This window comes from Cygnus olor, chromosome 1 (genome assembly GCF_009769625.2).
Source record: "Cygnus olor isolate bCygOlo1 chromosome 1, bCygOlo1.pri.v2, whole genome shotgun sequence".
NCBI lineage: Eukaryota > Metazoa > Chordata > Aves > Anseriformes > Anatidae > Cygnus > Cygnus olor.
This window is the reverse complement of record NC_049169.1, coordinates 24,961,101-24,977,842: the sequence shown is the minus strand read 5'-3', so window position 1 is coordinate 24,977,842 and position 16,742 is coordinate 24,961,101. Positions and strand designations below refer to the sequence as shown.

Below are 16,742 nucleotides of genomic sequence, written 5' to 3'. Positions count from 1 at the left end.
AAAATTCAGGATGGGGACCTTAACACTAAAAAATGAAATTTCAATCTGTGGTATTGAGATGAAACTTATTCACTTGATTAAATCAAAGAATATTTTTCTGTGCATGCACACAGAAGATTAAAACTCCGTGGAATTTTAAGCATGCATTTCCCAGGTTTCCTGCAAAATTATTACTCCAGTGCCATAGCCTGTGGGGATAACGTTTTAATTTCAAAGTTAGGAAAAAGATTACTTCATTTTAGAAATCTGCATTCACCTCCAGAAATTCTTGAAGTTGATCTGTAAAATGTGTATGCTTTAAGTTTAAAACCCCACTAAATCCTCATTTTATTTCTGTTCACTGAGATTTATGACATCAGAAGACAAAAACTCTCTGCGGAATATTTTTTTTAGAAAAGCTAACTGTTTTTATTGGTCTCTGCATTCCCACTGCTGGTAAAAACATGTTTGTTTTTCTCCTTAGATTGTTATCTTTCAAGTTATTTTTTTGAATTAACCATTTTAATTATTCCAAGTAATATGTCAGAGTAAAAGCCAATTTAAACAATGGTATCTTGATTAAAAATTTAATTTATACATTGTGTTGATTTTCAATTCAAACTTATTGCTCTTTGAATTGTATAGCATGTACTTTGTCTAATTAAGATGAGTAAGTAAGTAAAGGTGGTCACAGTGGGTTGGTGTCTTACAGACTGCTGTGCTAATTGTTCTTGGATTATCAACGCAGGTATACAGTTCTCAGGTATATATGAGATGTGCATCTCAGGTACACAAACACTTTTTAAGCTGGAACTGCAAGACAGAGCTACAAAGACTGCTACATTTGCCTACTCAATCTTTTAAGTTTCCATTTTAACCAGTAAGTTGCTCTAAGAATGCTGTCACTTCTACTGAAAATTGAGGATGTTATGGTCTTGCTGGGTTTGTTGCTGAGTTTAGTTGGACAATTTCTAGGCACAGCCTCCACCTAAAGTTACACAAATGTAAATATGTAAACTGATGCTGCAGCTTTTACATCAGTTCCGTGCAGGTGTTTAGATCTGGCTCTGTAGAAGAGCCAGATCTTTTCATGTGTCAGTTGAATTCCTCAGAGGATGTGATTTCTTTGTGATATTAACCCTGCTTGGGAGAGGATTCTCATTTAGAGAGGTATATTGGCAAAATTAAAGTCTTATTAGTATCATTTGTGTAATTTAGAGGACAGGAGGGTGAAAGAGATGGAAAAAGATGGATGAATAGAATCACAGAATCATAGAATATCCTGATCTGGAGGGGACCCTCAAGGATCACAGAGTCCAACTCCTGGCTCCACACAGGAACACCCAAAAATCAGGCCATCTGTCTGAGAGCACTGCCCAAGTGCTTCTTGAGCTCTGGTGCTGTGACCACTGTCCTGAGGAGCCTGTCCCAGTGCCCGACCACCCTCTGGGTGCAGAACCCTAACACCCAGCCTGACCCTCCCCTGTCCCAGCTCCATGCCGTTCCCTCGGGTCCTGTCGCTGTCCCCAGAGAGCAGAGCTCAGCGCCTGCCCCTCCGCTCCCCTCGTGAAGGAGCTGCAGGCCGCCATGAGGCCTCCCCTCAGCCTGCTCTGCTCTGGGCTGAACAAACCCAGGGACCTCAGCTGCTCCTCATACATCCTGCCCTCTATGCCCTTCACCATCTTTGTTGTCCTCCTTTGGATGATCTCTAATAGCTTTATGTCCTTCTTATATTGTGGTGCCCAAGCATCACATTATGCTGCCAGCATAAGCCAAATCCACATTAGCATCATTTTACCTTTATAATGAGATGTAATTCTGTGAATGAACACTCCTTTTGTAGGCAAGGCCTTTATTAACAGGCTGAACACAAAAATTTTGGTTCAAAAAGATGCTCAGAGAAGGGATGAACAGACTATTGTAACTTCTTGTCTTAAGAAGTTACCATTCTTCTGCTTGTCCACTGCAAATGCAAAGTAATACAAGGCAGTAAAGATCATCACCATGAGGTGGGTTATCACACTCCTTAACCGATCTACTGCTACTGCATGCTGAGCTCCACTGGTTTACTGAATAAGGCAAAAGAGATTTCAGTAACTGTAGGCAAAACCTCTTATGTGGAAAAACCTTCACGCAAATTGTTAGCAGTTAAATTGTTCAGAAATGAAGCAGCCATTTTAATGCTCTACTTCAAATGTCCTCTCAAAGCCCACTTGTGATATGAAGTCTGTGGGAAATTATCAAAACACTGTGTACATTGAAGATGGAATAATTTAAAATGAATTAATGTTTCTTCTTCTCTAAAACATATTGAAACATGAGGTTTTCCATGTAGATGTCTTGTGTTATTACTGTCACCTCTGTGCTTCTTTTCTCTTTTATTGCAGACTGTTCTAACTCACACAATGTATCTTGCTTTCTTTTAGTTGTAATTTCTATGAAAAGGATCTTCTGTGATAAACTACAGTGCATGACACCTTGGGATCCTTTGCCTGGCCCATTTGGTGTTACTGAAATATTAAGAATGCTAGCAATTTTTTGCTTAGATATAGGATTATAATTGTCAAATTTGTAGAAGGAAGACAGACTCACGGTCTCCTGACTACAGGTGTTCATTTTCTAATAAAAGTTAAGCTGTGGGAGAAATGAGACAGGCAAAGTCTGAGCTCCTTTCATGGAAGGGTCAGTTCTAGAACTAAATGAGGCTTATAACACATGCCTTTTATTTTTGTTTTCCAAGAACTTTTTTTTTTTTTCAGGTGCAATTCATTAGAAATGTATTGATACAATTAAATAGGAGTCTGAGTGTTCTGTTAGCCTGAATGTGGGAGACAGCACTAGGTGCACATTGTTTTTCTAATAGGAAGTCTCCTGCTTTCTAAAAATAGGAATGTTTCAGTTCTGATTGTTCTGTACTGAAGTAACTGGCTAGATGTCTAATTACTTTAAATAGAAAACACAAATAGTGGCAGGCATTCAACCCATCCTGAAAAATTGTTCCTAGCAGCTATCTGTTCTACGTCCTGGGCACTGATTCAGAAATGAGCTAGGTCAGAGGGCCCTTTTTCATTTGTTTTCTTTGGTGCATTCATATCGATCACTCTGCTGTGTCCTAAGGGCAAATGATACACAGTGCAGCGAATCCTTTGGAGTCAGGGATCAAATTCATTCCTGGCCAGGATGCATAGCAATAAACACAGGAAGGAAGTGAAGTACTTCTGAGAAATAGAGTTCCCTCCAGCACCCTTTCAATTTGCACACTGCAAGACATTGTGCTTTGTATGTAATTATAATGATTTATTCAAAGGTGTTTACTAGTCAAAGGCATAATGTTTTGCTTACCTGGTAATTACATACCTTGTTAAGACCATCGAGTAGGTTGTTTACACTGTCAGTCTTTTGCACTGAATGAAGTATTAGCTTGTATGTTTTTTCAATGCTTTATTTGCCATCTATGCTGTCTTTATCAACCTGCAGTTTTTTGAATGTTTCTTTCACAAAGGATTATGTAGTGAATCTGCCATGTGTAAATTTCACATACCTTAATTATTTTTGTACCATAATACTAGTTCTTGTAATGTGAAATTGAAGATTTCTTTACAGTAATAGATGCAATGTACATAAAATTCATCTCTTCAGCTTTGTAGTATGGCTTATAAACATTAAAATGTGATGGCTAATTCCATAAACCTGGGCCCATTCTGCACCACCAGTTCATTACTGTACTTAATGTAAATTGAGTGTTAACTCTCCATAAGTAAAATCTTCATCCAGTTTTGTGTTTGTCACTATGACTAGGATAGGAAAAAATACATTTTAGAGAGGGAAATCAGCCAAAATAAATATCTCTGTGAGCTGTCAGTGGGACCAAATTAAGAGGTAATCTTATACAATTAGGAAGGTATTACAGGTGGATATCTTAGAAATTAAATAAAATACATGTAATCTTAGGAAAAAGAACCAATCAACTAATTACCAAAATAGCTGCCCTATAAAGATCTTTGACCAAATATTGTACCCTGCCGTAGATGCTTTACAGGATGCTTTGGTCATCCTGTCACTGAAATGGTTTACAATTTACTTAATTTCTGGTGTCCTCAAGAGATATAGTGATTCCGTTAATGTTTTCAGAAATACCACCATCTCTAACTAGTTCAGATTACAAAGGCTATGTACAAAACAAATAAACAAACAAACAAAAACACTTCAGGGAGCTGACCAAGCTAGTTTCAAGCTACATTGGCTTTTCTACACCACATCACACACTGCAGTATGGGCAGACTCCAAGACCTATTTGTGTCTAGCCTGTAACGGTGTTTTAATTGGTAAAATTGATGAGTTTTGCCTTTCCTTCAGGCAGTTGTCTCTGGCTCCAGTGTTGCTTGTTTCCTGAAAATAGAACCCTGTGGTCTCACAGGTCAGCTTCATCCCAAAAAAAGAAGAATCAGTGATGCAGAATCTAACTATTTGCTCAGTGCAACTTGATTTCCTCATGTGCACCAGTTCTACATGTTGGTAATCTATTATCTAATATTTAGGAAGCTGCTACACCAGAATTCAGACTAGCAGTTCCTGCAGTTTGCAATAGCATGACCAATCTTAATTCCTGTAAAATTTGCTTCCCAATAATGAAAGAACACAGAAGATCGTATTGCATATTGTGCAGTACTGGGGAGTTCAGAAAAAAAGAACAGATTAAAGCAGCAGTATTAGTATTTTAGTATTTAGCATTTTAGTATTTAGTATTTTAATTTCTGAAATTAAACGGGTGATTTCTTTCATCTCAGATCAGACACCAGGGGACTGGACATTGGTAGCTGTCAGTAATTGTCTCAGATATAACTGGAGGTGCCAACTGTGAAATCCCTAAATATACCATCTACGCCCATCTACAAGAAGGGCCGGAGGATAGGGTGGAGGATAGACCCGGGGAACTATAGGCCTGTTAGTTTGACCTCAGTGCCAGGGAAGCTCATGGAGCAGATTATCTTGAATGTCGTCACGAGGCACTTGAAGGGCAACCAGGCGATCAGGCCCAGTCAGCATGGGTTTATGAAAGGTAGGTCCTGCTTGACGAACCTGATCTCCTTCTATGACCAAGTGATGCGCCTAGTGGATGAGGGGAAGGCTGTGGATGTGATCTACCTTGACTTCAGTAAGGCTTTTGACACCGTTTCCCACAACATTCTCCTCAAGAAACTGGCTGCTCGTGGCTTGGACTGGCGTACGCTTCGTTGGGTTAAAAACTGGCTGGATGGCCGGGCCCAAAGAGTTGTGGTGAATGGAGTCAAATCCAGTTGGAGGCCGGTCACTAGTGGAGTCCCCCAGGGCTCAGTGCTGGGGCCGGTCCTCTTTAATATCTTTATCGATGACCTGGACGAGGGGAACGAGTGCACCCGCAGTAAGTTTGCAGATGACACCAAGTTAGGTGCGTGTGTCGATCTGCTCGAGGGAAGGAAGGCTCTGCAGGAGGATCTGGATAGGCTGGACCAATGGGCTGAGGTCAACTGTATGAAGTTCAACAAGGCCAAGTGCCGGGTCCTGCACCTGGGGCACAACAACCCCAAGCAGCGCTACAGGCTGGGAGATGAGTGGTTGGAAAGCTGCCTGGCCGAGAGGGACCTGGGAATACTGGTTGATAGGCAGCTGAATATGAGCCAGCAGTGTGCTCAGGTGGCCAAGAAGGCCAACAGCATCCTGGCTTGTATAAGAAGCAGCGTGGCCAGAAGGTCTAGGGAGGTGATTGTCCCCCTGTACTCGGCTCTGGTGAGGCCGCACCTCGAGTACTGTGTTCAGTTTTGGGCCCCTCGCTACAAGAAGGACATGGAGGTGCTCGAGAGAGTCCAGAGAAGGGCAACGAGGCGGGTGTGGGGTCTGGAGAACAAGTCTTATGAGGAGCGGCTGAGGGAGCTGGGGTTGTTTAGCCTGGAGAAGAGGAGGCTCAGGGGCGACCTCATCGCTCTCTATAGGTACCTTAAAGGAGGCTGTAGAGAGGTGGGGGTTGGTCTATTCTCCCACGTGCCTGGTGACAGGACGAGGGGGAATGGGCTAAAGTTGCGCCAGGGGAGGTTTAGGTTGGATATTAGGAAGAACTTCTTTACTGAAAGGGTTGTTAGGCATTGGAATGGACTGCCCAGGGAAGTGGTTGAGTCGCCATCCCTGGAGGTCTTCAAAAGACGTTTAGATGTAGTCCTTAGTGATATGGTTTAGTGGAGGTCTTGTTAGTGTTAGGACAGAGGTTGGACTAGATGATCTTGGAGGTCTCTTCCAACCTAGACGATTCTGTGATTCTGTGATTCTGTGATATATACAAAGCCTGGTAGTGAAAATGTCATTTTCCCCTTTGCCACCTGTAACTGTTCATGTACTCAGCACCCCAATAATTTGCTGTTCCTCAGGATTCTGCTCGAAGTATCTTTTGCTCAAATTGCATGATATTTTCTTTCTCAGTATGCTTCTTTTCATTCCTGATAGGTGGCATAAGCCCTTGGGATCTTCTGATCTGCTTATCTTCCAGAAAAAATGATGGTACTAGCTGCATTCAAAGAGATGACTTGCATCATCTAGAGTTATTCCAAAAGGTATGAAATTATTGTGTTATCCTTTGTGGGAATAAGGGCACAGGGCTAGCCCAAATTTTCAGCAACCGCTCACAAAAAGAAATGTATCTAATACTCATTTTACACTGCATGAGCTTGGTTGAACAGCTATAAAACATTTTTTTCAAGTTCCTACCTACTGAAAAATGCTTGTCACATACGAACAATTCATTCTTTATATATCATCCAGAGATCAAAAGCAGTTTCTCATTTGGACATAGTATGTCATTTTGGATGTCAGCATTTCAATGTAAATTGAATGAAAATTGTTACAACTGTTTGTTAAGTTTTGCTTTTCTCTTCTTTACCTTGAACTTCATTCTTGACCACCCTAAACAGAATGACAGGCATCAAAAGCCTCTACAGAAGTTAAAGGAAATTTAAATAAGTACTCCATTTGAAAAAGAAAATTTAGAAATGAGGAGAAACAATTAGCAAATGCATACAATATTTTAGAATAATAACACAGGCAGAAGATAAAGCTGGACAAATTTAGGCTTCACAGTTTGTATCACTCCTGAGTTTTATCTAACATAATTGCTACTTGTAAATATAATTCAGGCACCTCTTCAAACAGTGACAGTACTCCTACAATTGATAATGTTTAAGCTGGACTGGTGTCACCCTCCAGGGCCTTCACAAGAGTTCTTTGCTCTGGCACAGCAATCAGTTTACTCACAGTTGAAAGGAACAATGGTGCCAATAATTCTGTGTATTTTCAGGATTGCTTTTTTTTTTTTTTTTTTTCACTTGACCATATCGTGGGTCTGATTTAGGTTACTCAGATATGCAAATGTCTAAACAAATACCTGGCCTGTTAGTGAAAATATATAAGTGATTTAAACTGAGATCTTTGAAAAAAAAAAGTGAAACCAAACTATAGACACATTTTGTCTTAGGATTCAAGTAAAACAGCATAGATAATAACAGCAAGACTCTGACCTGAGAGACTGGGAGAAATGGAGCTACTTTAAAAAAGCATTTAGTGCAGGTATTGAGTTCATAAGTATCCAAAAAGCCACTGTCATGTCCACTAAGTCTGAGCTAGGAGTATGTACATTGGGGTTTCCTGGGACAGAGTGTGCTATCTTGGTATATCCAGATGAAAATATTATAGCAACTCCAGTTTGCTAGAAACACAGATGCTTTGATTTCAGGTCTCAGATCATAAAATCTCTCAGGCTTCTGCAAACTGCATTTTGCTCATTCTATGCATACTGCTGTATCTAAGCCTTATATAATAATCTTTACAGCACTCTGCGATGTCCAGAAGTTTCGCACATGGATAACTGAGACATGAGGTGATCAAAGGAATTGTCCAGGTTCCATTAGGAAGTCTGCAGCACAGCAGGGACCTAAACCAGATGGCCCATATCTCTGGATAACTTTAAATATTGGCCTAACATTCTTTGCAGCCAGCATGTCCATACCACAGTGCAACACAGTTCTTTGTTGCAGAGCCTGGATATGGCTTAGTTATGTTAGCTTACCACTGTTCCCAAGCACAGAAGTTCAGGAGGCTATTTCTGTGCAATGAGAGACAGAGATTGATAACCAGCAGAGGACAGAGAAGTTGCAGAAACTAAAAAGGAGGGCAGAGAAGGGATAAAAACTCAGCAGCCAGGAGGAGAGACATAAATCTGAAATTTTGTTGTGTGATGGCCATGGAGGAATAGTCCATACTTTACATTCATTATTCTATGTTACAGGGATGGCAAAGTTGTAAAACTGAGAGGATTTTTGTGCCTGAAGAGTCCTTGATAAATTAAACATGAAACCATTGAAGAATCCAGGAAAATAAAAGGGGGAAAAAAAAAAAAGTAGCTATTGTCTGAATGAAATCATTAAAGCTTTTTTTTTTTTTTTTTTTTTTTTTTTAAATGTACAGGTAAACCTACTTCCAGAAATTCAGCATTTCCTTTGCAGAAAAGAGGGATTGTGCCAGATAACAAAAGCCTTTTCAGGTAACTTAATTTCCTCATATATGCATAAGGGGTGAAGGTCTTTTAGTAGTCATCACAGTAAGTCTCTGAAATGAGACTGTCAGGCTTATAATTCCTTTGCGGTTTTAGTCATAAATGCATAGGGAAAAAAAAAAAAGGTAAAAAAGGTAAGAAGAAAAAAAGTAAAAATGAGACAGGAATGATAATCCATTTCAGACACCACTTAAATACAAATAGCAGTTTTGCAGTATCTTTTCAGTTAAAAACATTGCATTGTTTAGCCACTGCATACTGCAGAACATAATTTGGCTATAAGAGTCTTATTTTAGGACTATTTTGTGTTAATATAGTGTATTAGTGTTTACACTTCAAAGCCCTGGGTTCAATGTAATATGTTTGTTCAGCTTTACAAAAATGCTGTGGTACAGAGAAGGAGTTGGTATTAGAGTTTGGTTCCAGTCCAGATACAGTTTACTGATAAAAACCCTTTGTGTATTAAGATTATAGTATCATAGAATGGTTTGGGTTGGAAAGGACCATAAAGATCATCTAATTCCAACCCCCCTGCCATGGGCAGAGAGACTATCAAACAGAATCATCAGCCAGAAAAGTTTAATGGTTACGGGCCAGTTACCAGAGAATTCTAATTTACTATGGGTGAAATTCAGCTTCAAATAGAAACTGGACAAAACTACAGAGGGACACATTCTGGTCTCAGTTGCATCACTAAACATCCAGCATTGATGTTATTTTGGATTTATGATCTACCTTCATTATATAAACTTTGCTTTTTTTTTTTTTTTTTTTTTTTTAATCCAGCAACAACCAACCACACATTTATTCCATCAGTATTTAGCTTTGTTTGGCAGATGTATATATATATAAGATTGCTCAGTTTGATTGTCTTGCCTTGCCTTCTTCTCCTTTTATAAATATATATGTTAGATTTAAGACATAAAGGAAGGATTCATCATGTCTCATTTAACCATTTAGAAGTTAGGTATCTTCCGCACCAGTATTCTAGTCTTCCTCTAAAGTCAGTGGAGAGAGAGGGGCACCTTCAAAGACTTTCATTTTGTCCTAAACTATATATTTGAAGTAGGTTGGTTGAATTACACCCCGGAGGTATGTATCACCAATTACCTCTAACCACTAATGGTAAATGGAGCCTAGATAAGTAGCCTAGATTAAATGTCTGACTTCTGGATGCTCAGCTGAAGTTAAGGTAGCTGGTTCCTAACCAATACCATATTTTTTTCCTTTTTCTTTTTTTTTTTTTTACTGTTTCATTTAAATATTGATCAATATTTAAAACTTACATGAAGAGTTCTCCTTAAAGAGCTGTATGTTGAGTGTCACTTGGACACTTCCTAATTTCCTGGTGCAGTCAGTTGTCAAAACTGATCATAAGGAACATGCAGTATAATGAACATCTATCCAGGCCCTATGAGAGTTCTTTATAGTGAAGTCATATTACACCAGGTTAGTGATACATTTGGTTTTGGCTGAATTTTAAGTGTCTTCAGTGATGCCTACTGCCTTGGGTCCCTTGCACTGGAACGTGAACGAGAATTATATATGTGAATGAGAATTATTACAAGAAGTATTATGATATAGTACCATTTCTGGACAAACTTGAGCAGATTTCTAAAAATTTCAAAGGACTCAAGTTGTATCAGACTTCCTTTAAAAAAAAGCAATGTTTACTACTTGGAGGAAGGCAATTGCAGTAGTTTTATTATTTTTCCTACCACAAAACCACAAACAGAAGAGGCACTCACCGCACACTGAGCTTTCCCCTTAAAATATGCACATTTTCACACAAAATATGCTGTCCATAGACTGTGGTACAAGCCACTATGTGTATGTGGTCCGTTAAACTGTTCGGTGTTCTCTCCCCTTTAGGGAAGGGCAATTTGTAAGCATCTTATTCCATACTTATATTATTAGTGATTTCCTGGCAAAGAGAAACCTAACTAACTCTGAAGTCTTATTGAAATTAAAGTAGTTTTGTGAGCTTGGCAGCAGGGGTCTGACAGTCTTTCCCACCTAGTAACAGAGGGTTATTCTAGCCATCTGCTGAAGTACTGTCAGATAGAAAAAGGCTTACTTCTCACCTCTCAGTCATCAGTAAAAATGATTTTGAATCAAAATCAGCTGCAGTGTTTTACAGTAGAAAGAAATCCATCTCTTAAATCTAGGTGTCTCCACATCAGCATGTGCCCCAGTGGCTAGGGCAACTGTTTCACTGCAGGAGTCTCATGCCTCTTGAGACACCATGGGGAATCCGGGCCACCCAGTAGGACGGGCAGGTTTGGCACAGAACCTTTCTGAAGTCTTTCTGGACCAGCAGCTGGAGGTTCAGGCATCTACTCATCAATAGATGGCAATGGATGTCTATGTGTTGGCAACTGAATCCAACACTTGGTATCTAAGCTCCCCAAATTAACAGAAGTACAGTTTAGAGTCAGCACTGTCCAAAAGAGTATTTAGTTACAGCATTAATTTAGGGTTAGCTGAATAGCTCTGTGCTGACTGGATAGTCTACGCTGACATCCATGGACAGGAATGGGAACTGAGACTGGCGCAGAGGGAGTCATCTTTTTATAGACCGGACCTCAAAGTGCAAGTGTCTGAATTCAGGGATGGATCCTCTTCAGTATTACTGCATGTGTGACATCTGTTTTAGTATGAGTGAAATTCACCTACAGAAGGTAAAATTAGAATCAGAAAGCTAAATCATTTGACTTCAGTGTAATAGTTAAGGGGACAAAAGGCATAAGTTAAAGCAAGTCTGTGTAGAGCCAGTTACCATCCTTCCCCTTCCATTCATGTGATATAGTTAGCCCTTTCCACTTCTTTCTTTCAATTGCATCCTCTGAAATACTTTTCTTCCCAACAGCAAAGTCGCCAAATATTAGGATTTGTTTTATCCTCAATTTTGAAATTATTTGAGGAAAGAACAGCTTTCATCAGTATTTCCTCCACATGAGAGTTTGTTTCCTTTCAAATCAGTGACTAATTTTCACTCTTGTGTGTTTGAGTCAACAGGGCTTCTCTGCAATTCCTGTTGAAGAGGATCAGTTGGTTTGTTATTACTGTGTTTGTCATTTAGTCAGACCCCCAAGGAGCTGAGCAATTTCCTGTAAAAGTGAAAACGCAAAGTTGCTGCTCTAAGAATTATGTGATCTAATTAAAGACACACTAAGTCATAGAAAAGAATATCAGGAGCTAGGCTGAGAAGAAGGGATTACTGGATTTACTGTGGGTATGATTGTTGATATTGATAAGCAGTAAGGGTAAAGGTTATTTTTTTTAAGATGTTATTCTATCTGTTGATATTCCTAGACCATTGCGGTTTTTTTGCTGTACAACTATTAAACTGCTAGGTTTTATATTTAAGAGAAAGTGACCCCTCACATATCTCTGTTATATCAACTTAGCTGCTGTAAAGAAAATGAATTGTAGAAAATAATCAGGTCAGCGCCTGTTTTTTTCCTTCATTTCTTTAATGGAAAATTTTTTCATCAGTCTGAAAATTCAGATTGGTTCTAAGCATATGTGAAGACAATATTATGGACACAGGGAAGTCAAACTGGAATAAGATTAGTTTAGAGGAGAAAAAAAAAGACAATTATGTGATATGGATGGATAAATAGGATTGAATAAGAGAAGGAAAGAGATGATAGAGGTTGCTGGAAGATGGACACATGGCAGTGATTTTTTTGATGAGGCATAAGAATGGTAAAGAATACTAAAATTCAGCATGAGAACGACTGAAGAATTGCATGAATTGCATAAATTGCAGGATTGCATGACTAAAATCTTCCCATGAACAGCCAAAACCTGGAATCTCTCTGAGGCTGGAGAATGACTGGCAAAGGGATTTCAGGTGCTCCAACTCCACTGCACGTGGGGTCAGGACGGGGTTTGACTGACTCCTGGCACTGCTCTGACCTGACAGATGGGAAGGACTGAGGTCCACAATGTGAACAGAAACCCAATGGCCCAGCCTCAGTTTAGGGCACAGAAAAAAACATCCTGATGTATGCACAACAAATTCTGTCTTTGATAGGTTTTTCCTAGGAAAGTAGTGGCAACACCTAGAGTATTGAAACAGTCTCCATGGTTTTCTCATTCCCTAAGTGATCCAGACTAGACTGTCTTTCCACATAAGCATTTGTCTTGCTTCACCTCTTCCAGGGCCCAACCTGTGCAACGCACAGCTATTTTCTCTACCCATCCAGATCACCGATTCTTTTTGAAGTAATACTTTTGGCATATGCCTCCATTCTGGGTTTCTTTTTATTAGTGTCACTAGTGCAGAGATTTTATGAGTGTCCACGAGCCTTGGATCCTTCCTTGATCACCTGTGGGGCTAGCCAACAGTGTTAATCACACAGGAGGTTTGGGGATAGAAATGACCCTGATAAAATTGGGTGGGAGGGAGAACCAAGATAGACCAGCTATGTGACTGGGCTCTCACTATGTTATATGTTTACTGTCTGGTGTTCACTGAGGAGCTAACCTCCTTCAGCTTTCCTCCCCTCTTGCCTGGCCAATCTGTTCTGCCTGTCCCCAGCTTACTCTGGGTCAGCAGATAAGGTGATGAGGTGAGGGGAGGAAGCAAGGGGAGAGTACAGCCACAGAGCCCATCACGCCTTTAATGTTGGCCTCCTCGTTAGCCGGCAGTCAACAGAGTGGCAGGGTTACTTGCTTTTATTTTTCACTTTCTTTGACCTGGATGGTATTGCTGTTTGACATAAGTAAATGAGACTGAGGGCGAGAGCAGCATTCCTCCTCCTCTGCCACTGTCCCAGGACTCCCGTCAGTAGCTGGCAGCGAGTGCTGGCCAGCTGCAGTGAACCTTCAGAGCTCTGCTTACAGTCGCTGCAGCTGACTGTCACCCCTTTGGATGTTTGTCTTTGGATCCAGGAAACCCTGCGGGGCAACGTTGTAAGAGCGAAATTATAGATTAAAGTTATTTTCTGTGTTAATAATTCAGCACCTCTGTGACAGGAACATGCTTCTTTATAGGGGGATCCATTTCTTTTGCCAGCTGGCCCTTAAAAATGCCTACACATAAGCTGTGATCAGTTTTGTGCCTGCTACCATTTTGCTACTGAAGTTGCTTAAAGCCTCAATGACGGCCAACAAAATCAGCATCTGTCTCTTCTGAGTTAGTTTGATTATAAACTACTTGCAGCAGGATTTCTGTGTTTTACTAAAAGGTCAGATCTCAGCTAGGACTTCAGTAATAACAGCAAATGTGAAGAGACTGAAAGGAAGAACTGCAGCTAAATGAATATAATCACTTAGCTTTCACTCATATACTATTCTATCTGCTACTGTATTACCAGCACAAAATCATAACTGTGGCTCTAATCACACAACAGGCAAGCAACATTTTCACTGAGATACTTTTCCAGAGTTTTACAGCTTATCTGTAAACTTAAGTTCTGGTATGAAGGGCGCACAGAGAAGAAGCCCTTTTGGAGGATATTGAAAAATCCTTATCTTCTAACTGCGCGGACACTTTAGGAATGAAGAAGCAAACATTGTATTTAATACTCTTTTAAATGCATCTGCCAAAATAGAGAAGTGACAAACATGGTAAATGATTAATCTAAACCAAAGCTGTGTTTGCTGATGCTTTTATTGGGGAAAATAAACAACACAAACAACACAGACATTTAAAAATGATGTGCTATCATTTGGTTATCTTTATAACTCTCAAACTTCACAGTTGTTTTTTATTATGGATTTCAGTGCATTCCAACCCACAGTTTAAATTCCTTTCCATCTAGATCTGGTTTCTTAAAAACTTTTTTTTTTTTTCTATACTAAATATATTTAGATAACCATTGTACAAATTTCCAGAAGTTACTAATAATTTGAAGTTTCTCCATTCTAAATATTTGGTGTGGGTTACTCTGAAGTTAGCTGTGTTACAGAAGGAGGGATCCCTGCATTTTTCTGAATATGAAAACCTTTTAAGGACAGGATCAATAGTCCTGATCAACAGATCAATAGTCAGTGAGTGGGATATCAAACCTGCAGAAATATGCACATCACAAATGAAGCTTATAACACGTTAAATTCATCAAAAGAGTGTTTAAGCAAGAAATCATCTTCCTGTGAAAACAACAGAAATTTTGCCAGGACTTCAGTGGGGTCAGGACTACCCCCAGCCTCCTGCAAATACTCAGCACCTGCTTTGAGTTTCGGAGGCACCTTGTTCTAAGTGCACGGCTTATAAAACTCTGAGCATTAAAGGTTCTCTTTCTTTAGCAACTTCAAGGAGCAGTGTGTAAGCTGTAGGAAAGTATTAATCTTTGTTTCAGAGTCTTTTCATCAGATAGGTCAAATGGATAACAGAAGGCAATTAAACGGAATAGATCTGCTTTCTGTGACAAGCCTGCAATGACCTCAAGTCATGTAAGGACAGTAGTTAAGCTAAAATCATCCATTCTCTGAAATCAGTAATGAAAAATGAAAAAAATGCCCTTTTAATGGTCACCACTTTCATGGTTATATAGATTAGGGCAGGTTGCTATACATGACTGAGCAAAAAGAACTGGATAATAGGCTTTGATCAAAATTCACTGATCCTCTATGTGCTCAGGAGTCTGCCTAAGACTATGAAAGCTGTTTAAGCATCTCCTGATATGAAGCAATCTTTGCAGCTGTTTAACACACCTTTCAAGCCTACAAAGCCTGGAAAGTTGCCCAGCTGTAAATATCAGAAGAGGACCAGTTTGGAGCAATGCAATTTGTGCAGTCTGTTTCAGAAATAAGCTCTTTGTTCTCCAGAAGCCCACACCAGTCAGACAGATGGATGATCCCAGCACAGGAAGCAATACATAGTTCTTCTAACTCACTGAGAAGACAGGTCAGAGAGCAAGCCTGAAAGGCAGGCAGAAATGACCTGTTATCACTCCTTTCTGCATATTGTGCTGCATCAGAGTCTGCTGAGAAGTGATGTGAGATGACTATCATTTTGTCTTTTTTTCCTGTGTGAGAGAATTTGAGATCCTGCTAGAGACAGTCTGCCACTATGAAAATCTAGGAAGATGTTCAGAAGATTTGAGATGAAAAGCCTGCCATATACCTCCAGTATTAGTGACCTTTCATGTTCTGAAGTGATGTTTGTCCTGCCTAAAGAAAAGCAACTGTATGAAGACTGCAAGTATAAATGTGCTGAGCTTACAATGTCCTATATGAAAGGAATGAACAATATGATGGACTCAGAACAAAGCACAGCATCTTAGTTGTGTTTCATTCAATCTATAGCCTTGTGCTTCCTTACTCAATGAGGAGCTTTCAAGGTCACTCAATCATGTTGAAATTTTTTGAAATTTTTCTAATAGAACTGACTGTTGGTAGGCATTTTAGAAACAAAACAACCTTTTCATCACAGACACAATGGTCTTAACTGCTTTTTGCTCCATGTTTTAAGAGCGTACAATATAGCCTCTTTGATCTCAAGCAGAGTTTTAAAAAAAAAAAGAAAGAAACCATATCATAACTCCCCTTACAACATCAAAGGATAGTAAAAAGGAGAGGATAAAGAAGAGGGCACATTTGTATTTGTCCTCTGTTTCCTTTTCTTTCAGTTAAGTGTTACTCATTTAAAGCAGTGGGTACTCACTTAGTTCAGCCTGTGGGATCTTCTTCTGTTGATTTCCTTACACTTGCAGATCACCATATGTTTAAGCTGACCTAAGCCCTCCATTTACCATCAGTCCACGTGGCTGCAGCCATGTAAACAATGACCTGGCTACATGCCAGGAAGTCTCACTTTGCCCAAAAGTACCTCTAGCTGTTGGTAAACCTTTTGCTCAGCACCATGTTGTAACTCTTAAATCAGCTATTCTTTATTGCATGTGGGCTGAATCTCATGTTACACTTCAGAAATCTGAGCCAAAGACAAGAAAATAACTTGGGAGCCGGAGATGAGGGGAGAGGGAGCAAGAAATCATAGCTGTGTAAAACATTTGAAAGGCCTCATTAGTTACCAGCGGAGCTGCTGCTGCTGTCATCTGATCTGTTTGACTCTGGTACTTCGAGAGATCGCAGCTGACAGAATGAAATCTGCCACCAGTTCATGTGACAAAGGGGCACTTAATTTTTTTGATCTAGAGGTGTTGACTTGCTTTGGTGGATCTTATACCTCTCATTCCCATATGCTGCCCAGCTGTTTCTGCAACACGGATCTGTG

At 39.8% G+C, this 16,742-nt stretch overlaps 1 protein-coding gene across 3 annotated transcripts in view; it reads left to right on the top strand.

The window, feature by feature from the left end:
• Window positions 1-16,742, top strand: part of CPED1 (cadherin like and PC-esterase domain containing 1) — a 151,914-nt gene that overhangs the window by 29,902 nt on the left and 105,270 nt on the right. For all 3 annotated transcript variants that reach the window (XM_040549972.1, XM_040549956.1, XM_040549965.1), the window contains 2 exons: window positions 6,454-6,560; window positions 8,467-8,542. In XM_040549972.1, coding sequence (XP_040405906.1) covers window positions 6,454-6,560; window positions 8,467-8,542 — 183 coding nt within the window. The remainder of the gene's footprint in view (window positions 1-6,453; window positions 6,561-8,466; window positions 8,543-16,742) is intronic.